This window comes from Scyliorhinus canicula, chromosome 26 (assembly GCF_902713615.1).
Source record: "Scyliorhinus canicula chromosome 26, sScyCan1.1, whole genome shotgun sequence".
Taxonomy (NCBI): domain Eukaryota; kingdom Metazoa; phylum Chordata; class Chondrichthyes; order Carcharhiniformes; family Scyliorhinidae; genus Scyliorhinus; species Scyliorhinus canicula.
The window spans coordinates 10,148,465-10,173,052 of record NC_052171.1 but is presented as its reverse complement, the minus strand read 5'-3'; the positions used below and the strand labels follow the sequence as shown (position 1 = coordinate 10,173,052).

General features: G+C 51.1%; 1 protein-coding gene, 1 long non-coding RNA gene and 1 other non-coding gene across 8 annotated transcripts in view; 1 reads left to right on the top strand and 2 right to left on the bottom strand.

Moving 5' to 3' along the window:
- Positions 1-24,588, top strand: part of stard7 (StAR-related lipid transfer (START) domain containing 7) — a 55,096-nt gene that overhangs the window by 10,788 nt on the left and 19,720 nt on the right. For 2 of the 5 annotated variants that reach the window (XM_038785570.1, XM_038785569.1), the window contains exons 2-3: positions 8,875-8,957; positions 22,479-22,958. In XM_038785570.1, the coding sequence (XP_038641498.1) occupies positions 22,504-22,958 (455 nt within the window). In that variant the 5' untranslated portion in view covers positions 8,875-8,957; positions 22,479-22,503. Of the gene's footprint in view, positions 1-8,874; positions 8,958-21,866; positions 22,046-22,215; positions 22,390-22,478; positions 22,959-24,588 lie in introns of those variants that run through there. The other 3 variants (XM_038785572.1, XM_038785571.1, XM_038785573.1) reach the window with 3 other exon arrangements.
- Positions 11,166-22,147, bottom strand: LOC119957480. 2 transcript variants are annotated; one of them, XR_005458813.1, is made up of 4 exons: positions 22,036-22,147; positions 17,147-17,248; positions 15,763-15,950; positions 11,166-12,415 (listed from the first exon to the last, which is right to left on the bottom strand). It is a non-coding gene; the product is annotated as an uncharacterized LOC119957480 (long non-coding RNA). The 2 variants fall into 2 exon arrangements; XR_005458814.1 differs by lacking the exons at positions 17,147-17,248; positions 22,036-22,147 and adding an exon at positions 17,025-17,146.
- On the bottom strand, positions 15,500-15,636 carry LOC119957618. The gene has a single exon (XR_005458846.1). It is a non-coding gene; the product is annotated as a small nucleolar RNA SNORA77 (small nucleolar RNA).

The window sequence follows — 24,588 nt, the reverse complement described above, 5'->3', positions numbered from 1 at the left end:
AGGTGGGACGTGCTGTCTCTGGTGGGTAGGGTGCAGTCAGTCAAGATGACGGTGCTCCCGAGGTTTCTGTTCCTGTTCCAGTACTTCCCCATCCTTATCCCGAAGGCCTTTTTCAGGCGGGTTAACAGGAGCATTATGGGGTTTGTGTGGACACACGGGACTCCAAGGGTGAGACGGGTGTTCCTGGAGCGGGGCAAGGATGGGGGGGGGGGGGGGGGCTGGCGTTGCCCAACCTCTGTGGGTATTATTGGGCTGCCAATGCAGCGATGGCATAAGTGGGTAATGGACGGGGAGGAGGCAGCATGGAAGAGGATGGAGATGGCATCCTGTGTGGGCATGAGCCTGGAAGCGCTGGCAACGGCGCCGCTGCCGTTCCCTCCGACGAGGTATACCACGAGCCCGGTGGTGGCAGCTACCCTCAAGATTTGGGGGCAATGGAGGCGGCACAGGGGGGAGGTGGGGTCCTCGATGGGGTCCCCGATTCGGGGGAACCACCGGTTTGTTCCGGGGAGAATTGATGGCGGTTTCCTGAGTTGGCACAGGGCAGGTGTCAGGAGTCTGGGGGACCTGTTCATAGACGGGAAGTTTGCAAGCCTGGGTGAGCTGGAGGGGAAGTTTGGGCTTCACCCGGGGAACACCTTTAGGTACATGCAGGTAAGGGCGTTTGTCAGGCGGCAGGTGGCGGAGTTCCCTCTGCTGCCGCCGCGTGGGGTTCAGGACAGGGTGCTCTCGGGGGTATCGGTTGGAGAGGGGAGGATCTCGGAAGTGTACCAGGTGATGCAGGAGGTAGACGAGGCCTCGGTGGATGAGCTGAAAGAGAAATGGGAGGAGGAGCTGGGTGAGGAGATTGAGGAGGGGACGTGGACGCTCTAGAAAGGGTGAACTCTTCCTCTTCGTGTGCGAGGCTTACCCTCATACAGTTTAAGGTACTGCATAGGGCTCATATGACCGGGACAAGGATGAGCCGGTTTTTTGGGACCGAGGACAGGTGTATTAGGTGCTCAGGGAGCCCAGCAAACCATGTCCACATGTTCTGGGCATGCCCAGCGCTGGGGGAATTTTGGAAGGGTGCAGCAAGGACAGTATCGAGGGTGGTAGGATCCAGGGTCAATCCAGGCTGGGGGATCGCAATATTTGGGGTGGCGGTGGAGCCGGGAGTGCAGGAGGCGATAGAGGCCGGTGTTCTGGCCTTTGCGTCCCTAGTAGCCCGGCGGAGGATTCTTCTTCAATGGAAGGATGCAAGGCCTCCAAGCGTGGAGGCCTGGGTCAACGATATGGCGGGGTTTATTAAATTGGAGAGGGTGAAATTTGCCCTAAGGGGGTCAGTGCAGGGGTTTTTCAGGAGATGGCAACCATTCCTAGATTTCCTGGCAGAACGGTAAAAACAAAAGCAGCAGCAACCCGGGGGAAGGGGGGTTGTCTCTTTGTTTTTGTGTTGAGTTGAATATCCGTTTTTTGCCAACGACGGGCGTTAATTTATTGTTTCTCTTTTGTATATACGGGGGGGGGGGGGGGGGGGGTTCTGTTCTTTTTGTTCTTAGAATTTTCTGTTATTGTTTTCTTTTTTGTGAAAATGTGAAAATTTGAATTAAAATTATTTTTAAAAAACTATGAGCTTGATTATCTTAAACTGGTTGTTAGTGTAGCTATTGGCACATTCAGGACTGTTCAGCAAGTCCCTTGATTTTAAAATTCCCATCCTTGTTATCAAATTGCTCCTATCTCTGTAATCTCCTTCAGGGAGACAATTCTCAATGATCTCAACGCCCCTCAACAATGTCATGTGACTCACACCGCTCCATTTTTTAAAAGCTAATTTTATTCAAACTTATATCAAAGTAGGTTACAGCAAATAAACGCCCCGGGAAACATTCTTCCCAACAATCAACTATACAGTTTGTACAGATTTTTCACCCCCCCTCCCCATCACCCACCCCCTGCGACGAACAGCCCCTCAAACACGGTCACAAACATCCCCCACCTTTTCTCAGACTCCCCCGCTGAGCCCCTTAACTCATACTTTATCTTCTCTAACCGCAGGGAGTCGTACAGGTCACCCAACCACGCTGCCACCCCCGGTGGCGATGCCGACCCGCCACTCCAGCAACATTCATCGCCGTGCAGTCAGAGAGGCGAAGGCCAAGACATCGGCCTTCCTCCTCTCCATGGGCTCCGGCTTCTCTGAAACCCCAAATATCCCCACCAAAGGAGGGTCCACTCCCTCCTCCACTATCCTGGCTAAGGCCACGGACACTCCCGCCCAGAATCTTCCCAATTTTCCACGACCTCAAAACATGTGCGCGTGATTCGCTGCCCCCCGCCCGCACCTCTCACACTCATCTGCTACCCCCTGAAAGAACCCACTCATTCTCGCCCGAGCCATATGCACCCTGTGCACCACCTTAAACTGTATCAGGCTCATCCTTGCACACGAGGAGGTCCCGTTTACCCTACGCAGTGCCTCACTCCATACTCCCCCATTGATCTCCATTCCCAACTCCGCTTCCCATTTCTCCTTGATCTTCACCACCCGCTCGCCTCCCTACTCCTCCAGCCACTTGTACATATCCCTAATTCTTCCCTCCCCTTCCACATCCGGAAGCAGCAGTCGCTCCAGCAGGGTGTATCCCGGCAATCCAGGGAACCCCTTCCAGACCTTTCGCGCAAAGTCCCTCACTTTTGTAAAATAAACTTAGAGTACTCAATTATTTTTTCCAATTAAGAGGCAATTTAGCATAGCCAATCCACCGACCCTGCACACCTTTGGGTTGTGGGGGTGAAACCCACGCAGACACGGGGAGAACGTGCAAACTCCACAAAGACAGTGACCCAGGGCCGAGATTCGAACCCAGGTCCTCAGCACCGTAGACAGCAGTGCGAACCGCTGTGCCACCGTGCAAAGTCCCTAACCTGTAGATACCTGAACTCTCTACCCCTCGGCAGCTCTACCCTCTCCCTTAGTTCCTCCATACTGGCGAACCCTTCCTCCAAATACAAATCCCTCACCTTGACCAGCCCCACTTCCCTCCACCTCCTGCATACACTATCTATCCCCGCCCGGCTCAAACCCATGATTTTCGCACAGCGGCGTTAGCACCGACATCCCTTCCACCCTAAAATGTCTCCTCAGCTGATTCCATGTCTTCACCGTGGACAGCACCACCAGGCTCCCTGAATATCTACTCGGAGCCATTGGCAATGCTGCCATCACCATAGCCCTCAAACTAGACCCTTTACAGGATTCCTCCTCCATCCTAACCCACTCTACCCCTTCTCCTTCCCACCACCGCCGCACCGTGTCCACATTCACCACCCAATAATAAAGAAGCAAGTTTGGCAACGCCAACCCCCCCCCCCCCCCCCCCCCGCTGCCTCTGCCTCTGTAGCAGGGTCCTCCCCACCCTCGGCACCTTCCCCGCCCCCTGCTGCCTCTGCCTCTGTAGCAGGGTCCTCCCCACCCTCGGCACCTTCCCCACCCCCTGCTGCCTCTGCCTCTGTAGCAGGGTCCTCCCCACCCTCGGCACCTTCCCCGCCCCCTGCTGCCTCTGCCTCTGTAGCAGGGTCCTCCCCACCCTCGGCACCTTCCCCGCCCACACAAAGTCAGAGATGATTGTGTCCACTTTCCGAAAAAAGGCCTTTGATATAAAGATCGGGAGAGCCTGAAAGAGAAACCAGAACCTCGGCAGAATATTCATTTTCACCACTTGGACCCTCCCAGCCTAACTAAAAAAAAAACCTTCTTCCCCTATTCGGTCCACATCCCTCTATTTCCTCCCTATTCGTGTATCCATCCAGGCCTCTTAAATGTTGCTAATGTTTCCACCACATCCTCTGGCAGCGTGTTCCAGGCACCCACCACGCTCTGCGTGAAAAACCCCGCATATCTCCCTTAAACGTTCCCCCTGCACTTTTTCTGCCAGCAAAGAGATACTAAGCAGGATCCTTGCCTTCGCATCTTGTGGTCTTTGTCTCCAGACTGACCGGGCGAGATGTGAGCTAAGATATCGGCGTCCTTATTGTCCACCCAAAAGATTCTCGACGGGATCAGCACCGACACGGTGGGACTTGAACCTCGTGCCATTGTCTCCACAAAGGAATGTTCAAAGAATGGTTTACACTTTAATGAGCTGCCCAAACCGTTTTATGTTCGTTCCCAGTCAAGGACGAAGGTCACCTGACTCCATTTTGAGTCAAGGTAAACAGTCCATTTTCCCCGCTGCTTTTTAGAAAGCACAGTATCCATCTTTGCCACAACGTTTCAGGGATAGCTGCGCGAGCGTGAGGAATTTTATTTGATCATGCTCCTTGTGAGATCTAGCTGTGTGAGAGGTGTTATATTAAAATGGGGGTTATTTTCACTCTCGCCTGATTTGTGTACACTGCGGAGTACCTGACGAACTTTGATATTAAATGCACAGAAACGAGTGTAGATCTGATGCGCGCGAGGGAGCTCTTGGCCACCCCCCCCCCCCCCACCCCCCCCCCCCCCCCCCCCCCCCCCGTTCTTCCATTGTTTAAGATTTTGTGACTCCAATACTGGGTACGTTTTTTTAAAACTTAGAGTACCCAATTCATTGTTTTCTATTAGGGGGTAATTTAGCGTGGCCAATCCACCTACCCTGCACATCTTTGGGTTGTGGGGGCGAAACCCACGCAAACACGGGGCGAATGTGCAAACTCCACACGGACAGTGACCCAGAGCCGGGATCGAACCTGGGACCCCGGCGCCGTGAGGCTGCAGTGCTGCCCAATACTTGGTACATTTTACTCAAGCTCCAACTACAAGTTAACCACGGCTTTTAAACTTCCACGAGCCTTGGCCTGACCATCTCTGCTCTCCCCCGTGACCTTTGGACCTTTTCCTCGGGGTGACTGTCTGTGCGGAGTCTGCACGTCCTCCCCGTGTGTGCGTGGGTTTCCTCCGGGTGCTCCGGCTTCCTCCCACAGCCCAAAGATGTGCGGGTTAGGTGGATTGGCCGTGATCAATTGTCCCTTAGCGTCCAAAGGTTAGGCAGGGTTACGGGGATTAGGCAGGGGAGTGGGCCGAGGTGGGGAGCTCTTTCAGAGGGTTGGTGCAGACCCGATGGGCCGAATGGCCTCCTACACTATAGGGATTCTCTGAGTTCACTGCCCTCTTATCCCCTCCCAAATCTCCCCCTGCGTGTAAACTCCCCCACCCATTGTCATGGCTACCTCCTTGTCAACTCACATAACATAATTATCTTTATTGTCACAAGTAGGCTGACATTAACACTGCAATGAAGTGACTGTGAAAAGCCCCTAGTCGCCACATTCCGGCGCCTGTTCGGGTACACGGAGGGAGAATTCAGAATGTCCAATTCGCCTAACAAGCACGTCTTTCGGGACTTGTGGGAGGAAACCGGAGCACCCGGGGGAAACCCACGCAGACACGGGGGAGAACGTGCAGACTCCGCACAGACAGTGACCCAGCGGGGAATCGAACCCGGGACCCTGGCGCTGTGAAGCCACAGTGCTAGCCACTGTGCCGCCCGTGCCTTCTTGTCAGCCACAAAGAAAGTCCACTTCTGATCACGTTCTGGGATCACTCTTCGCACCACAACCCCCCCCCCGGGTACGATTCCCCTTCGCCTTGAGATACGCCCTCCTCAAACCCATGACCCTTCACATTGTCCTTACAGATGAGCTCCCTATGTCCAGCCCCCTTTCCTCACAAGTGTCAGCACTTCACGCATCACAACGGCGAAACCACTGCACTCCGCACAACTATTTCTCTGCTTCCCAAATCGCCCTGCCCTTTTGCTACTTGCCTCTAAATAATGCGCGAAGATACGCCGCGATTAAAATATGACTTTGAAATGTCATCGAACCAGCATTCGATTGTCTCGTGCCCTCATTTCCCTTGAAGAGTGCACTCAGCACTTTATTCCCGACTGCAAGGTCAACCCGTATTTTCTGTTTGCTTTGCTGCCTGAAGGACTTTGGAATTATTTTGTGTCTGCTCGCTGGAACAAACTCGGATTTGACCCTGCATTCCTTCTCCCGTTTCATGTCGGGAATAGGGTGTCAGGCAGAAGCTTTCAAGGGTTTGACTCCGTTACATATGTAGCAGCCCCTCCCCTCCTCTTCCTGGGGTCTGGAAGAGATGTGCAGTTATTGATTAACGTGCCCAATTCTTTATTTTCCCAATTAAGGGGCAATTTAGCGTGGCCAATCCACCTACCCGGCACAGCTTTGCATTGTGGCAGACACGGGGAGAATGTGCAAACTCCACACGGACAGTGACCAGGTGTCGAGATCGAATCCGGGTCCTCAGCGCCATGAGGCAGCAGTGCTAACCACATATTTGGTCTTCTCACCACATATCTCTTTATGTGGCCCGGTGTCAAATCTTGTTCTATTATGCTCCTCGTGACCTTTCATATGTTGTCAATGCAGTGAACGTTGCAAGATTGTGACTCATTAGACAGCAAGGAACAATTTTGCTCTCCTATCTTATCAGGTAGGCTTTTAAAGCCCCTGCCATATTCATTTCTCTAACTGCAATTTTATTGCGGTTTTTAAGGAGATTTATTTTTTTTCTTTTTCCCCAAAGATATTATCTTGTTACTGGCGGGACGGTTGAAGGATGTGTGTTTCCTGGTTGCTTTCATTCCATCCAATCAGTTCCTTCTGTTCTTGGCCGAGCTGTCGGGCGGCCATTTTGTCAGCCATGAGCAGCAGGAAATAAAAGCCATCTTTGCCCTCCAAATGAGCATCTTGTCGGCGATTACGGAGACAAATGAGCCTTTACTGAGAATCTATCTTGCGATGCTGACAGATCAAGAAGGGTTAATTGTGGGAATTGACTGCAGTGGTTGGGCGGGCAGAGGGAAAGAGAGAATTTGTTTCAAATGCAGGATTGGCTTTTCGTCAAGGCGGTCTCGTCTGGCAGAAATATGTCAAAAATGTTTCCTTTGATGTGAACTCCCATGTTGTGCACAGCTGAGGGAGCACGGATCAGATGAGAGTCTTGAATATTCTGTTCTTAATACATCGTGTTGCCGTTTCTATCCTGGAATTTATGTATTTTTTAAAAATCAGGAGCGGAAATGGCCTTTGTAGCTGTTGTTTTAAGCTGCTTCGGAAATTGGTCGACTTGCCGAATGAACACATCACATTTTCCGAAGTTCACATTTGCCATTGTAAAAGCATTCCAGAATCATCGGCATCAAAACTTCCCATGTAGTGCCTGCCAACTGCTCAGCTTGCTGTGACCAGACCAATCTACTCCAGAGTTGCTTAAATATTTCAGTCAGACCTCATAAAGAACAGGACAGCAATATTGCAGGCTGCAGCCTGTCTGTGTTCAAGCTTGGCCAAATTTCCCATCGCTCTTTGCGGGCGGCCATTTTTGATGGCCACATATCCAACCTCTTGATCCTGAATGCGAAGCGTGGTGGATCACAGACTCGGACCAATACCTGCCCTGCGTCCCCAGTCACCTGTCGGCCAATCAAGGCCCGACAAGGGGGCGGCATGTGGCACAGTGGTTAGCACTGTTGCCTACGCTGCTGAGGACCCGGGTTCGAATCACGTCCCTGGGTCACTGTCCGTGTGGAGTTTGCACATTCTCCCCGTGTCTGCGTGGGTCTCACCCCCACAACCCAAAGATATGCAGGTTAGGTGGATTGGCCACGCTAAATTGCCCCTTAATTGGAAAACAAAAACAAATTGGGTACTCTAAATTGATTTTAAAAATTCAAGGCCCTAGTCAAAATTCCTCATCATCTAAAATTCATTATCAAACGAGACATGGGTGTTATGGTGGAACAGTCACTGAAGGTTGGCATGCAGGTCCAGCAGCCGCTGAGGAAAGATAACGGCACACAAGGCCTTCATAGCGAGAGGATTTGAGTATAGGAGTAGGGATGTCTTGCTGCAGCTGTACAGGGCCTTGGTGAGGCCACACCTTGAGTATCGTGTGCAGTTTTGCCCTCCTAGTTTGAGGAAGGACATTCTTGCTGTTGAGGGTGTCCAGACTATTTCCCGGACTGGCAGAACTGGCCAATGAAGAAAGGGCAGAAGGTAGCACAGTGGTTAGCACGGTTGCTTCACAGCTCCAGGCTCCCAGGTACGATTCCCGACTTGGTTCACTATCTGTGCGGAGTCTGCACGTTCTCTCCCCGTGTCTGCATGGGCTTCCTCCGGGTGCACCGGTTTCCTCCCACAGTCCAAAGATGTGCAGGTTAGGTGGATTGGCCGTGATAAATTGCCCTTAGTGTCCAAAAGAAAGGTCAGGTGGAGTTACGGGGATAGGGTGGAGGCGTGGGCTTGAGTAGGGCGCTCTTTCCAAGGGCCGGTGCAGACTCAATGGGCCGAATGGCCTCCTTCAGCACTGTAAATTCTATGATTCTAAGACGGGACTGACTAGGCTGGTACTGGAGTTCAGAATGGACAGGCTGGATGCCGGATGAATGTTCCTGATGTTGGGGACGTCCAGAACTAGGAGTCACAGCCTAAGAATAAGGGGTCAGCCATTCAGCACTGAGACGAGGAAGAACTTCTCTCAGAGAGTTGTGGACTTGTGGAATTCTCGATCACAGAACGGGGCCGGTTCGATGGACATATTCAAGAGGGAGCTGGACGTGGTCCTTGCAGCTAAAGGGATCAAGGGGCACAGAGAGAAAGCGGGAATGGGATACTGAATTTGCATGATCAGCCATGATCATATTGAATGGTGGTGCAGGCTCGAAGGGCCGAATGGCCTCCTCCTGCACCTATTTCTATATTGACGGTTTTCTAGCCAATCCTTAAGATATCACTCTGGAAAGCACCAGCGATGTATAATTTTGTAAGAATAGTCTTTTGCAGAGACCATTGGCAAGGTGTTGATATCTTTATTTTTCTTGTCAGGTGCTACAGATTCAAGCGGAACAGGTAACAAATTTGACGAGGAATGCTGAAGCCTTTGGGCGTGTTCCAGAGGGTGGGTGGAGGTGAGTCTCCTTACCTTACCCCCAGAAATGCCTTCCCTCCGCTTAAATATCGCGAAGACTGACGTGGGTTCTTCCAATCCCCACTCCAAACTCGGTTCCCAAGCTTCTATCTCTCTGGGCAACAGTGTTAAGCTAAGCCAGGCTGTACACAGCCTCCTTTGACCCCAGGATGAGCCTCCGCCCTCAGATTCGAGCCACCTCTGAAGTCTGCCTCTCCCTACCCTCTGTGATATTGGTGTCACCAGCTTACCTGCTGCTGAAACCCTCATCCAGAAGACACAGGGGCAGAATTAGGCCACTCGACCCATCGAGTCTGCTCCGCCATTCCATCACGGGCCGGCATGTTCCTCATCCCCATTCTCCTACCTTCTCCCCATAACCCCTAATCCCCTTAAGGACATCTGTGCCTTCACCTCGAGACTCGACTAATTTCCACCCATCCCGACTGGTCTACCACATTCCACCCTCCGTCAGTCTGAGCTCATCAAAGCTCTGCTGCCAGTGTCCTGACCCGAGGCCAGACCCATTCCCCTGATCACCCCCCCTCGGTGCTCACTGACCCAAGGCCAGACTCATTCCCCTGATCACCCCCCTCGGTGCTCACTGACCTACACTGGCTCTCAGTCAAGCAGATTTCAAAATTCTCTGGTTTCCCAATCCCTCCCTGATCTCATCTCTCCGTACCTCCCAGCGATATCTGCGCTCCCCCGATTCCGGCCTCTTGAGGGTCCCCGATTTTAATTGCCGAGCAGCCAAGGCCCCAAGTTCTGGATTTCCCTCACTTTACCCCTTTAGGGCGCTCCTTAAATACTCCTGTGAAGCATCGCGGGATGTTTCAAATTAAGTCTAAACGCAGACCTCCGTATCTGAGCTATTAAGTAGTGGGAAAGGTGGTGGCCTACCTAGCCTGGTTTACTCATTGACCAATGGTTCAAAGGTAACTCCAGCACTGAGTCACTCGAGATTGGCAGAGTTTCCTCCCCGATACCCAGGACACCGTGGCGCCCATGGACCAGCTGCGAGATGAGCAGTTCAGCAATCCAGGAGCTCCTTATCTGTACAAGCTCGGCAACACCAGGTTGACTCATTCAGCCCCTGCACACACCCGATTTTGCTGAGTTTGGAATATGTGCAGCTATCAACCAAGGTCGTCTGCATTAATCAGCGGTGGTTGGCACGGTGACGTTCAATCAGGATTTTAAACATTAAACGGGTAATAATCTTTTTATTGTCTCAAGTCGGCTTACATCAACACTGCAATGAAGTTACTGTGAAAATCCCCTCGTCGCCACGGCGCCTGTTCGGGTACACAGAGGGAGAATTCAGAATGTCCAATTCACCTAACAGCACATCTTTCGGGACTTGTGGGAGGAAACCGGAGCACCCGGAGGAAACCCACGCAGACACGGGGAGAACGTGCAGACACAGTGACCCAAGTCGGGAATCGAACCTGGGACCCTGGCGCTGTGAAGCAACAGTGCTAACCACTGTGCTACCTAAATGCAATGTCCCTCCCAAACCAGGATTCACAAGTCCTGACCACGGACAAATCTGCATGCCAAACATCGTGTATTGAAACAGTTCAATAATATAAAGCGTTCACCCTGAATGCGAAACGGGCACCCATTAACCAGGGGGTTCCCCGTACATCGCTCAGTTTTGGCTGTCTCTTCCACCTTGGCGGCTGTACCCGTTTACAGTTCGCTGTGGGGCAGCTCCCATACCTGAAGAAGTTGTGCCCACACAGGAGTGCGCCAAGATAGATCATGATGGGGTGGCATGGCGGTCAGCACTGCTGCCTCACAGCGCCAGGGACCCGAGATCAATTCCGGCCTCGGGTCACTGTCTGTGCGGAGTCTGCACGTTCTCCCCGTGTCTGCGTGGGTTTCCTCCGGGTGCTCCGGTTTCCTCCCACAGTCCAAAGATGTGCAGGTTGGGTGGATTGGCCACGATAAGTTGTCCCTTAGTGTCCAAAATGTTAGGTGGGGTTACTGGGGAAAGGACTGGGGAGTGGGCTTAGTTAGAATATTCTCCCAGAGGGTCGGTGCAGACTCGATGGGCCTGATGGGGACTCTACGATGCTTTATAAGGCCTGTGTTCTCAACTGCTTGCTGTGCAACTTGCAACTACCGGGAAACCATTTCTATCACCAGCGTGGCGGTCCCCACCGTCAAGGCAGAGTTTCCAAGTGTACCAAACAGAGGCGGATAATAATAATAATCTTTATTAGTGTCACAAGTCGGCTGGCATTAACACTGCAATGAAGTTACTGTGAAAATCCCCTCGTCGCCACAGTCTGGAGCCTGTTCGAGTGGTACAGTGACCCAAGCGGGAATGGAACCCGGGACCCTGGCGGTGTGAAGCAACAGTGCTAACCACTGTGCTACCGTGCCGCCCCTCGGGCATGTCTGCAGCATGAAAGACCTGAGGGATAAGGTAGCTGGACGAGCAGTGGGGGGGGGGGGGGGGCCCGCACGCCCATTCTCGCATGCCTGACTTGAAGGACCTGACCAGCGACTGTCTCACCCGGGAGCCGGGAGCCAGCGGAATTGCCCTCTTGTGACAACAGGAGGGTTGGCAAGAGCGCCAACACCAAGCTGAAACCCCATGTGGCGGCTCCCGGTGCACCGTCTTGTGGCAGAACCTGTTGACTGAAGGGTTGGTCTCCGCCCCCATCAACGAATGGAAGACCCTCAAGGGGGAGTCGGTGCTTCCAAGGCCAAGGCCGCACTCAGCTGCTGAACCTACCCCTGGCCAGAGACAACCTGCCCATTTACATCCGTCTTTAATCTCTCCTCGGCCTCGGCGCTGTCCTGCCCCCTTTGGCTCCTCACTTGATGGAAAGAGAGCACCAACACCTTGCCTGGCTGGTGGCTGCTGCCACCTGTTGGCCAGCCACCGCATAGCACACGTCAGCTATACCAGCACGACGGTGCAGTTCCGGACTTTTGTGGGCTCTTCTCTAAGATTTGGCGAAAAGACTCAAATCCAGGGCGGCACGGTGGCGCAGTGGGTTAGCACCGCTGCCTCACAGCGCCGAGGTCCCAGGTTCGATCCCAGCTCTGGGTTACTGTCCGTGTGGAGTTTGTATTGTCCCCGTGTCTGCGTGGTGTTCGCCCCCACAACCCAAAAGATGTACAGGGTAGGTGGATTGGCCGCGCTAAATTGCCCCTTAATTGGAAAAAAATAATTGGGTACTCTAAATGTAAAGAAGACTCATCCGAAAGCTGTAATGATCCAAACGGGGGTTGGGTTGGGGGGGGGGGTCTCTCTCTCGCACCCAAGGCGGCCATTTTCAACAGTAGTAATAAACCACGGCAGTTTGTTCCTTCAACATTTATTCGACAGGACAGCTTGTGGAGCCAAGTGAACCTTTTCCCGTTTCTTCAACTCCACACCTTTTATTTCAAAATGCAAACGCCATCACAGCTCGGCATCAACTTCTCTCAGAGGCTCGCCTGCCAAGACAAAAGCGGGGGAAGGTGAAACCGTGAATTTGTGCCAGATCACGACTTCGATCTTTGACCACCTCACGCCGACTGTCACAGAGGACCATCAGAAAAGAGTCGTCAAAGCTTTTCATCTTTCACTCATCAGGCCAACCACAGGTGCTGATTGGTTGGCAAGTCGACACTGATTGGCTGAGGTGTTGCTGTGGGGGAAGGCAACGGAAAATTATAGGCCCCCCCCAAACCCCCGAGTAATTTGGCAAAGTGGCAAAGCCTGACCAAATTTCCCTGTGGAGTACAGGTCACTGTGGATGAATACATGGCGGTTTTTTTTTTTTTTTTTTTTTTTTTTTTTTTTTTTTTTAAATTTAGATTAGCCAATTATTTTTTCCAATTAAGGGGCAATTTAGCGTGGCCAATCCACCTACTCTGCACATTTTTGGGTTGTGGGGGCGAAACCCACGCAGACACGGGGAGAATGTGCAAACTCCACACGGACAGTGACCCAGAGCCGGGATCGAACCTGGGACCTCAGCGCCGTGAGGCGGGTGTGCTAACCACTAGGCCACCGTGCTGCCCTTACATTATACTGCGGTTTTAATCAGTATAAATGAGCCGCGTTATGAACCCTTAAAATGGCCATTAGTGTAGCTATTAGGGAATGGACATCACTGCTAGCGAGTGTAAATGAGCCAAGTTACAAGTTCAACTGATTATCGGGCAGCACGATAGTGCAGTGGTTAGCACTGTTGCTTCAGGGTCTTGGGTTCGATTCCCGGCCTCGGGTCACTGTCTGTGCAGAGTCTGCACGGTCTGCCCGTGTCTGCATAGGTTTCCTCCCACAGTCCAAAGATGTGTAGGTTAGATGGACTGGCTAAATTGCCCCTTAGGGTGGGGGTGTAGGAATAGGGCAGGGGAGTGGCCCTCGGTAGGGCCTACCTTCGAAGGTTTGGTGCCAACTCGATGGGCCGAATGGCCTCCTTCTGCACTGTAGGGAAGCTATGATTCTATAAAGCCTTTAGCCACTTGTCCAGCATCTGCAGCCTTGGGCTCCACTGAGCTCTGACTGTACATCGCCCGCAGCCCAGTCAACCGGTTTATTCAGTTTTAATTGGAGGCCTGGAGGTTTGAGGATGATTCGAGGTGACTGCTTCAGTATTGAAATCTCCTAAAAAGACACAGCAGGTCGATTAGTATCAATTAGTTTAAATATCTGCAAATTAATCCAAGCATGATTTGAAACTTTAAAAGATGTTTTTTTTCCAATTAAGGGGCAATTTAGCGTGGCCAATCCACCTACCCTGCACATCTTTGGGTTGCGGGGGCGAAACCCACGCAAACACGGGGAGAATGTGCAAACTCCACAGGGACCTGGATCGAACCCGGGACCTCGGCGCGGTGAGGCAGCAGTGCTAACCACTGCGCCACCGTGCTGCCCCGAGGTGATTGGAAACTTAAACCGAGATTCCACACTACGTCCGTCAACACTCTTGTACAGGGGATGTTATAAGCGAACTTTCCCAGAAGAATGGCTTATGTAAACAATAATAATCTTTATTATTGTCACAAGTCGGCTTACATTAATACTGCAGTGACGTTACTGTGAAAATCCCCCAGTCGCCACACTCCGGCGCCTGTTCGGGTCCACAGAGGGAGAATTCAGAATGTCCAATTCACCTAACAAGCACGTCTTTGTGGGATGAAACCGGAGCACCCGGAGGAAACCCACGCAGATACAGGGAGAACATGCAGACTCAGTGTAAGAGCTGAGCTACAAGAGGAAACGGCAATCTCACAACCCTTAATACCTAATAATTCACACAATACGCACCTTCCACATACATAAGACCACACGACAGAGGAGCAAAATTATGCCATTTGATCCATCGAGCACCACCATTCGATCATGGCTGATATGTTTCTCATCCCCATTCTCCTGCCTTCTCCCCTGATCCGCTTATTAATCAAAAAATCCCCATGTTAATCAAGATTTGTGCATGAGGTGCTGTTACCTACAGGGTTTCAGACCAAGAGCTGGTAGGTAGAATTAGACAGAATAGTTCTTTCTTAGAACATCAGAACTAGGAACAGGGTTGGGCAATTGAGCCTCTTGAGCCTGCTTCACCGTTCACTACGATCAGGCTGATCTCATCCTGGCCTCAACTCCATCGTCCTGCCCGTTCTCCATAACCCTTCAACCCATTACCATTATCCTTACCCATTACCCTGGTGCGATGACAATAATCTCTCCCTCAATGTCAACAAAATTACCAAATAAAACATCTAAGTCCTCAAATTTACGGTCTATTACTAAACAAAAGAAATAGAAGCAGGAGGAGGCCATTCAGCCCTTCCAGCCTGCTCCCCCATTCATTATGATCATGGCTGATCATCAAGTTCAATACCCTGATCCTGCCTTCCCCCATATCCCTCGATCCCTTTCGCCCCAAGAGCAAAATCTAATTCCTTCCTGAAATTACACAACATTCTGGCCTCAACTACTTTCTGTGGGAGTGAATTCCACAGATTCACCACTCTCTGGGTGAAGAAATTTCTCCTCACCTCAGTCCTAAAAGGTTTACCCCTTATCCTCAAACTCTGACCCCTAGTTCTGGACTCTCCCACCATCGGGAACATTCTTTCTGAATCTACCCTGTCCAATTCTGCTAGAATTTTCTAAGTTTCTATCAGATCCCCTGTCGTTCTTCTAAACGCCGATGAATATCATCCTAACCGACTTAGTCTCTCCTCATATGACAGTCCTGCCATCCCAGGAATCAGCCTGGTAAACCTTTGCTGCACTCCCTTCATATCAAGAACATCCTTCCTCAGAGAAGGACCCCAAAACTGCACACAGTACTCCAGGTGTGGCCTCACCAATGCCCTATACAATTTCAACAACTAACCCCCCACATTCTTCAGTGAAGAGGATTTGACGTTGTGTGTAACTCCCATCCAGACCAGAGAGTCTAGTTGGGATTAAAGAACACGGGTGGACACTCTAACCCAGAATTGTTGGCATTCAATAGATTTATGCCCATTTCCTCTTCCATTCCAGAAAGTCAGAACTGCCTTTGCTCTGGGAATATTCCTGCAACTGTCCCAGAGGACCTGTGACAATTGTGCCCCCTGATAGGACACAGAGTATGCCCAGGCGCCCTGGAGTTTTCCTGTAGCAGACTTTAAAAAGTGCCAGACCAGGACAAGGGTCTAACCCAGAGTGAGTCTGCACGATAGACCTGACAGCCTGGCCTGAATGATTGGAAATACATTTTACTGACGTTATTCTTCCCGTCCGTCCTCAAAGCGACTGTAAGGTAAGCTCGGCATCACCATATCGCTGGGACTGGATTTACCTCATTCCCTTAGCCTCGGTGGCATCCAGAACGACGAGACTGGAGGCCTTCGCAGCTTTGCAAGTTGGCACCGGCAGCACGCACTTCAAGCCTCCATCCAGCCTACTCCACCCCTTGCGCCCGAAGCCTTGCATCAGGCCGCCCTTCCGCCGTTACAGGTCGTACGTAAGCGCACAGCTGGTTGTTCCCTGAAAGCAAGAGTTTGATTTTAGTTCGAGCAGGTAGAAAATATTGCAGCATTTGGAAAACCCCCTCAGCCGGTTAGGAAACGTGCTGAAGGAGCAGGGTTCCTCTTTGTCGCAACTAAAGGGTGTAGTGCGGGGGTGGGGAGGGGAGGGGGGATTATTTTGCACCATTGTCACAATGACTTCCGGACAGCTCAGAGACAAAGCCTCCTCTGCCCATTCAGCAATCCCTCCCGACCCCACTACAATCATCTCCCCCCTCCTTTCCCCTCCACCGTGGACCTGGCAAATGCCTTCAACTCCACAGTCCTTTCGAACAGCGCATTCCCCCAGATAATAATAATCTCTATTAGTGTCACAAGTCGGCTTACATTAACGCCGCAATGAAAAAATGAAAATGAAATGAAAATCGCTTATTGTCACGAGTAGGCTTCAATGAAGTTACTGTGAAAAGCACCTAGTCGCCACATTCCGGCGCCTGTCCGGGGAGGCTGGTGCGGGAATTGAACCGTGCTGCTGGCCTGCTTTAAAAGCCAGCGATTTAGCCTGGTGAGCTAAACCAGCCCCTGAAGTTACTGTGAAAAGCCCCTCGTCGCCACACTCCGGCGCCTGTTCGGGTACACAGAGGGAGAATTCAGAATGTCCGATTCACCTAACGGCATGTCTTGTGGGAGGAAACCGGAGGAAACCCACGCAGACACGGGGGGAGAACGTGCAGACTCCGCACAGGCAGTGACCCAAGCCGGGAATCGAACCCGGGACCCTGGCGCTGAGAAGCAACAGTGCTAACCACTGTGCTGCCCATTGTCAGATAGAGAAAGTCCTCCCTTTGCCCATCCCCTTCCTGCCAACTCTGACGCGGGACATGTTGCTCCTCATGTTCAGGCGAAGGTGCAACCCACAGGAGCATTGCACTCCAGACAGTAGCATCTGAGCAGAACCAGTTTCTGTTCCCTGGATCAGTTTCCTTTCATTTTCTTATACTTAAAGGTGTTTTTTGCTGGATATTTTACTCTGAAGGCACTTCTCCCTTTGCTTTTTGTTCGAATAAACAATAAAAAGAGTAGAAAACACCACCTTGTATCACAAGGAACCTTAGCCTTTGTCTCTCTGTCTCTGCAGCCGCCATTTTCCCTCAGCTGGCTCCTGGTCCCGCCCCCTCTATTCCCATTGGCCGATTAAGAAGCGATGGTGCTCACCTATTGGCTGTCGGGTGTGTCAATCACCCCCTCACTCGCAGTGCAGCTCGGGAATTGTAGTTCTTTCTCTGTTCAGGCCTAGCTGAACTATAAACTGGAAATCTGAAATAAACAGATATCATCGGATTAAACTCAGCAGGTCTGGCAGTAGTGGCGGAGAGAGGCATAGGGTTGGCGTTTCGAGCCAAATAGGAGTCAATATTCTTCTGACGAAGAGCCACGTGGACTCAAACCGTCTTATAATAATAATAATCTTTATTATTGTCACAAGTAGGCTTACATTAACACTGCAATGAAGTTACTGTGAAAATCCCCTCGTCGCCACATTCCGGCGCCTGTTTGGATACACAGAGGGAGAATTCAGAATGTCCAATTCACCTAACAAGCACGTCTTTCGGGACCTGTGGGAGGACACCGGAGGAAACCCACGCAGACACGGGGAGGACGTGCAAACTCCACACAGTCACCCCGAGACCGGAATTGAACCCGGGTCCCTGGCGCTGTGAGGCAACAGCTGAGATAAGGAACGTGTTGGGTGCTGAAGCACGAGTTTAAAACAGGCACGTCACAGTGTTCCTCGTCTTCCGAATTCACAGAGATCCTTGTGCTCCCACATTACCTGAAGTTAGTACCATCAAGAATGCTCCCCCTAAACTACAGAGTCGAGATATCACCAAAGAATCTCCCCCTAAATCACAAAGGGTGGATATATCACCAAAAAAGCTCCCCTTACACCAAAAAGGGTGGAGAAATTCTACGTGGTGCACAGGAACTCCCTTGTCCCTGACTCCTAGACAGACATAGGTGGGTGCCATTCCGATCAAACTAATTTTTCAAGTTAATCACCGGTATAACCCATATCTTCCTGGAAGATTTTGTTTACTTATCATTTAATAGCTCTACACATGGGTCAGGCTTTTTAAGTAGAATAAGTAAACTTTACAATTGGAATTAATAGCAATTCTTTCAGGATATTAACTTAAATAAAGTTTATTTTCAAAATTAAAAGATTAAAACTTTTTTTTTAGAAAGGATATAACAGATCCTTTTCTTTCGATGTATTGGGCCTTCAGGTAAGACCTTCAGGTTTTCCTTGTCAATCATTATTTTTTAGTCTTGGGTCTTTCGATATATTTTCCGGGTTGTTTGCTTTTTCCTTCTTCTTTCTTCCGCCTGCTCTTTGTTTATTTCTTTATGACCTTGTTCTTTATATCCGCTGGCACTTTATTCGCTTTGCGGAGCCGTTTGCCCAGCCTCCGCGTGCCGTTGGCTTTTATCGTCCGCTCCGGTTGTCGGCTGCCTTCCTCCCCGGCTGCCTTTCTCCAACTGACTGCTATCATCAACAGCCCCAACTGCTCTTAACTGCCGTTATTTTTAAAAATAACGGCTGCCACGAACGCCAGCGCGTGCCCCCCGCTCGGGCTGCCAACTGCCGCCTTTCTTTAAACAGCAACGAGTCCCTTTCCAATAAAAAAATGCTTTTTCATAAACAACAGAAACTCCCACTGGGGTCGATTCCACACACACCCGCAGATAGAAATAGTGGGCAACCATCTTTTTTTCTCCCCCGCAACGTGGTCAAAGATTTGACATGATTTTTAAGTGAATGGCAGGCAGATGAGCTTCAAGGCACTGACTGGTGACGTACCGTTCCAAGAACAAAGAAAAGTACAGCACAGGAACAGGCCCTTCGGCCCTCCAAGCCTGTGCCGACCATGCTGCCCGTCTGAACTAAAATCTTCTTCGCTTCCTGGGTCCGTATCCCTCTATTCCCATCCTATTCATGTATTTGTCAAGATGCCCCTTAAATGTCACTATCGTCCCTGCTTCCACCACCTCCTCCGGCAGCGAGTTCCAGGCACCCTCTGTGTAAAAACTTGCCTCGTACATCTCCTCTAAACCTTGCCCCTCGCACCTTAAACCTCTGCCCCCGAGTAATTGACCCCTCTACCCTGGGAAAAAGCCTCTGACTATTCCTCTAAAGTCACTAGCACAAATTGGTCATCTGCTCACTTCGCCCAATATTGGTTCTCGAAAGACAATTCCTACATCCTCCCAGGAAAACACACGCAGCTCAAATGCCACATTTTTCCATTTTTTATTACATACCTCACTATCTTTGTCCAAATTGCTCCTCTCCCACACTTCTCATCCTCTGGGACTAGCTGCCCCCTCCCCATTTCATTCTCAACCACTGTCTGCCCCCCTTGCATTGTCTTTTCTGGCTTTGCACCCATCGAGTGCCTGGTCTACATCCCCATTTTAGTTTCTGCACCTTTTGACTTTTGGATATGACCTTCCTGCAAAGTGTTGGAAGTTGCGGAATGGCCAAGCTGTTACTTTGGGGCCTAGCGGCAGGGCTGTATCGCTCACTATCACCTCGCACTGCCCACCTCACAGCACACGTGGATTACAGTGAATTTTACATCATTTTATTCCTCAATCTTGGGAAGAATAATGGAAACGTTTGATCTCAGCACAGTCCCCTGTGATATTCATACCAACGTTGCATCGCTGAATACTTAGTTATCTTTTAAAAATAAATTTAGAGTACCCAATTAATCTTTTCCAATTAAGGGGCAATTTAGCATGGCCTATCCACCTACCCCGCACATCTTTGGGTTGTGGGGGCGCCTCATTTACTGTTAACACTTTTTAGAAAGTTGAAGGGGGTTCAAGACCATAGGAACAGAATTAGGCCATTTGGCCCATCGAATCCACTCCGCCATTCAATTATGGCTGATATTTTCCTCACCCCCATTGTCCTGCCTTCTCCCCATAACCCCTGATTGATCAAGAACCTATCTATCTCCGTCTTAAAGACACTCAGTGATTTGGCCTCCACAGCCTTCTGCGGCAAAGAGTTCCACAGTTTCACCACCCTGTAGCCGAAGAAATTCCTCCTCATCTCTGTGATAAAGGATCGTCCCTTCAGTCTGAGGCTGTGCCCTCTGGTTTGTTTCTCCTACTAGTGGAAACATCGTGTCCACGTCCACTCTATCCAGGCCTCGTAGTATCCTGTAAGTTTCAATAAGATCCACCTTCTAAACTTCATTGAGTACAGACGCAGAGTCCTCAACTGCTCCTCACGACAAGCCCTTCAATCTGTGGGTCATTCTTGTGAACCTCCTCTGGACCCTTTCCAAGGCCAGCACGCACTTCCTTCAAGTCCCATGCCAAGCACAGTAATCAAGGCTGACGCTCCGAGTGCAAATAATGTGTGAATGCTACACTGGCAAAGGTGCCTTTTTACAAATCTGACACGTCTGCCCTGTCAAGTGGACTTTGGGAAGAGGAACAGGGGATTCTGCTCGCTGTTGTGGCCAATATTTATCCCGTAATGAACATCATTCAAAGAGGCTATCTGGTCATTATCAGATTGCTGTTTGTGGGAGCTTGCCGGGCCCAAATAGGCTTTTCCAGCATCAGAACAGTGGCTGCCGCAAGGTACTTTGTGGGCTCGAAAGCCCTACGAGGTGGTCACAGAGTTGGGAGGCTCAAAAAAACACAGCTGTGATTCTTCAATAAATGTTCCCACTCCTGATGCCCAGTTCTGTGAAAGGGCTGTATTAATGTGTAGGATTGTTGGAGAAGGGGGGCTAATGTAAGTTTAAAAACTGCAAATTCTGTGTTCCATGAGAACGGCCGCAGCATTGAGTATAAGATAAAAAGCAAATTACTGCGGATGCTGGAATCTGAAACGAAAGGGTAAATGCTGGAAAATCTCAGCAAGTCTGGCAGCATCTGTAGGGAGAGAAAAGAGCTAACGTTTCGAATCCGATGTGCTTTTGTCAAAGAGTCATCGGATTCAAAACGTTAGCTCTTTTCTCTCCCTACAGATGCTGCCAGACTTGCTGAGATTTTCCAGCATTTTCCCTTTCGATTGAGTATAAGAATTGGCAAGTCATGTTGCAGCTGTATAGAACCTTAGTTAGGCCACACTTGGAGTATAGCGTTCAATTCTGGTCGCCACACTACCAGAAGGATGTGGAGGCTTTAGAGAGGGTGCAGAAGAGATTTACCAGGATGTTGCCTGGTATGGAGGAGAGGAGAGGTTGAATAAACTCGGTTTGTTCTCACTGGAACGACGGAGGTTGAGGGGCGACCTGATCGAGATCTAAAAAATTATTAGGGGCATAGACAGAGTGGATAGTCAGAGACTTTTCCCCAGGGTAGAGGGGTCAATTACTAGGGGGCATAGGTTTAAGGTGCGAGGGGCAAGGTTTGGAGGAGATGTACGAGGGAAGTTTTTTTTACACAGAGGGTAGTGGGTGCCTGGAACTCGCTGCCGGAGGAGGTGGTGGAAGCAGGGACGATAGTGACATTTAAGGGGCATCTTGGCAAATACATGAATAGGATGGGAATAGAGGGATACGGACCCAGGAAGTGTCGATTTTAGTTTAGACGGGCAGCATGGTGGGCACAGGCTTGGAGGGCCGAAGGGCCTGTTCCTGTGCTGTACTTTTTTTTGTACTTATCCTCAGGGACAGGGGGAGATTGAAAAGCTGCCCTTAAGACCATGTGTCTGCCTGGTCTGCAGTCTCCCCATTGGCGCATGCTCAGAACGTCTGGGCGTGTTTCCCCCTCCCCGTATGCGCATGCTCAGAGCGTCCGTCTCCTTTACCCCAGTTTGCGCATGCTCAGCATCTGGGCTATGCCCCCAGCCTGCGCGTGCTCAGAGCGTCTCCTTCCCCATCCTGCGCATGCTCAGTCCCTTCTCCCAACGTCTTGGGCCGTCATTAATTCAGATTCTGGGGCCCCAGTTTGCGGCCTAAGTCTTTGCCTTCATCCCTCCAACTCTTTTCTTTTTGGCGCAACGGATAATCCGATCGACGAATAGAGCGGACACCCTCCAGCTGCCCGCCCAATTAAAAGAAAAAGTACTTTACCGTCGGAAAGGTGTTGAAATCGCTGGCTGGGGGCTGTGGACGGGGGGGGAGGGGCGGTGCTGGTGCACAGCAGCTTTCCGGGGAGGGAGGCGGGGTCGCGACCTGAGTGACAGGGCGGTCGGCCAATCAGGGGGCGGGGTGGGGGGAGGCAGCAGGTTAGGGTGCGCTGGCCCACGTGGTGTGTGTGATTGACAGGCAGGCTGGGCTGAGCAAGGCCATTCACACAGTCTGGTGCTGGAGGCCAGCACTCTGCATACCCCTCACACTAAAATCCCTGGCAACATCTGGCAGGAGGAATGGTCACATTGCAACATTCAGAGCAGTGAAAATAACCCTCTTCCCCCCCCAAAAAAAGTAAATTGTGCAAAAAGTTCTAGCTGCACATTGAAGGTACTGTATTCTGCCAGGCACTGTCTAATTTACCAATGTTTGCTCTCTTGCAGCTGAGCCCTGACCACTGCGTGCGCCATGTTGTCTTTGAGGAGACCGCCTGCGATCCTGAACCCGGCCCGCTCGAAGCCGCTCGCCGGCCGGTCCTCCCCGTGGCTGTGGCCCGCTCGCTCTTCCAGCCAGGCCGTGAGCTGGGGCGAGGCCGGTTGGCTGGCGGCCTGGACCAGGCGGGCGCTGGGCCTGCTGCGGGGAGGGTTCGGGGCGGCCGACGGCACGGGAGGCGCGGCCAGGAGGAAGATGGTGTCGATCCTGGCGAGCCAGTGCAGCTACGTGACGGGCCAGCGGCTGCGGAGGGCCCAGCAGATCGGGCAGCTGTACAGCAACCTGTACTCGGAGCACTCCCGCCGGAGCCTGTTCACCAACCTGTGGCGGAGGTTCCAGAGCCGGCACTCGGGCTCTGGCAAGCTGGTGGCAGCTTTCGCCGCCGTCTTCATGTGGGACAGCGAGAGGATTCGGGACGAGGAACTGCAACGGTAGGTGTCGATCCACTAATGGCAGGAAGCAGAAAACTGAATAAACTTAGAAGTTATTGCATAAATCTAGCCCGAATTTATGAGCACAATTGTGCTGACTGTGAAATATGGAATATCCTGTGTTCAGTTCTGGTCACATTATAGGAAGGATATTGTTAAACTAGAAAGAGTACAGAAGAGATTTACGAGGATGTTACCAGGACTTGATGGTCTGAGTTATAAGGAGAGGCTGGATAGGCTGGGACTTTTTCCTCTGGAGCGTAGGAGGCTTAGGGGTGATCTTCTAGAGGTCTATAAAATAATGAGGAGCATAGATAAGGTAGATAGTCAACATCTTTTCCCAAAGGTCGGGGAGTCTGGTACTAGAGGGCATAGGTTAAAGGTGAGAGGGGAGAGATACAAAAGAGACCAGAGGGGAAATTTGTTCACACAGAGGGTGGTGAGTATCTGGAACGGGCTGCCAGAGGCAGTGGTAGAGGCGGGTACAATTTTGTCCTTTTAAGAAGCAGTTAGACAGTAACATGGGCAGGGTGGGTATAGAGGGATATGGGGCAAATGCGGGCAAGTGGGACTAGCTTAGTGATAGAAACTGGGTGGCATGGGCAAGAATAGACTTTTCTTTGTAAATTTAGAGTACCCAATTCCTTTTTTCCAATTAAGGGGCACTCCCCGTGTCTGCGTGGGTTTCCTCCGGGTTCCTCCCACAATCCAAAGATGTACAGGTTAGGTGGATTGGCCGTGCTAAATTGCCTTTAGTGTCCAAAATTGCCCTTAGTGTTGGGTGGGGGTTACTGGGTTATGGGGATTGGGTGGGGTTGTGGGCTTGGATCGGGTGCTCTTTCCAAGAGCCGGTGCAGACTTGATGGGCCGAATGGCCTCCTTCAGCACTGCAAATTCTCTGATATGATTATAATGGCGCTAGTGGCGGCCGGTTTCGAACCCTTGCACAAGTCGAACACGTGTCCATCTTCTCCTCGATGTCGCTAGTGAGCTCTGGCCGCCAAAAATAAGCTTCTGGCTATCTCCTTCATCCTCACCATCCCGTCCTCGCCGCCTGTTTTCACTGTGGTATTTTTAAAGGACAGGCTTGCAGACCGCGAAGGTACAAACAAGCAAGAGCTTTATTGGGAAGGTGTTGGGATAGTCTGCCTGTATGCCCGCGTAAACGGCCATCATCAGTATGTCTCGTCATTGGACTCTTAAAGTGACCTTGTTCCAACATGGAACAAACGTGAGTACACAACACCATTTGTATTCACAACTTGGAGAATGACGTAGAGAACCACACGGACAAATTAGCCAATAGCGCAAAGATAGGTTGCTGTGAGTAGGGTAGATAGATGCAGAAAATTGCAAAGAGATATGGATAGATTAAGTGAGTGGACAAAAGCGGCGGCAAATGTGGGTAAATACAAGGCCATCCATTTTTCTTTATCATAGAATTTACAGTGCAGAAGGAGGCCATTCGGCCCATCGAGTCTGCACCGGCCCTTACAAAGAGCACCCGACTCAAGCCCACGTATCTACCTGATCCCCACGACCCAGCAACCCCCACTTAACCCCCACTTAACCGGCTGGGTCACTGTCTGTGCGGAGTCTGCACGTCCTCCCCGTGTGTGCGTGGGTTTCC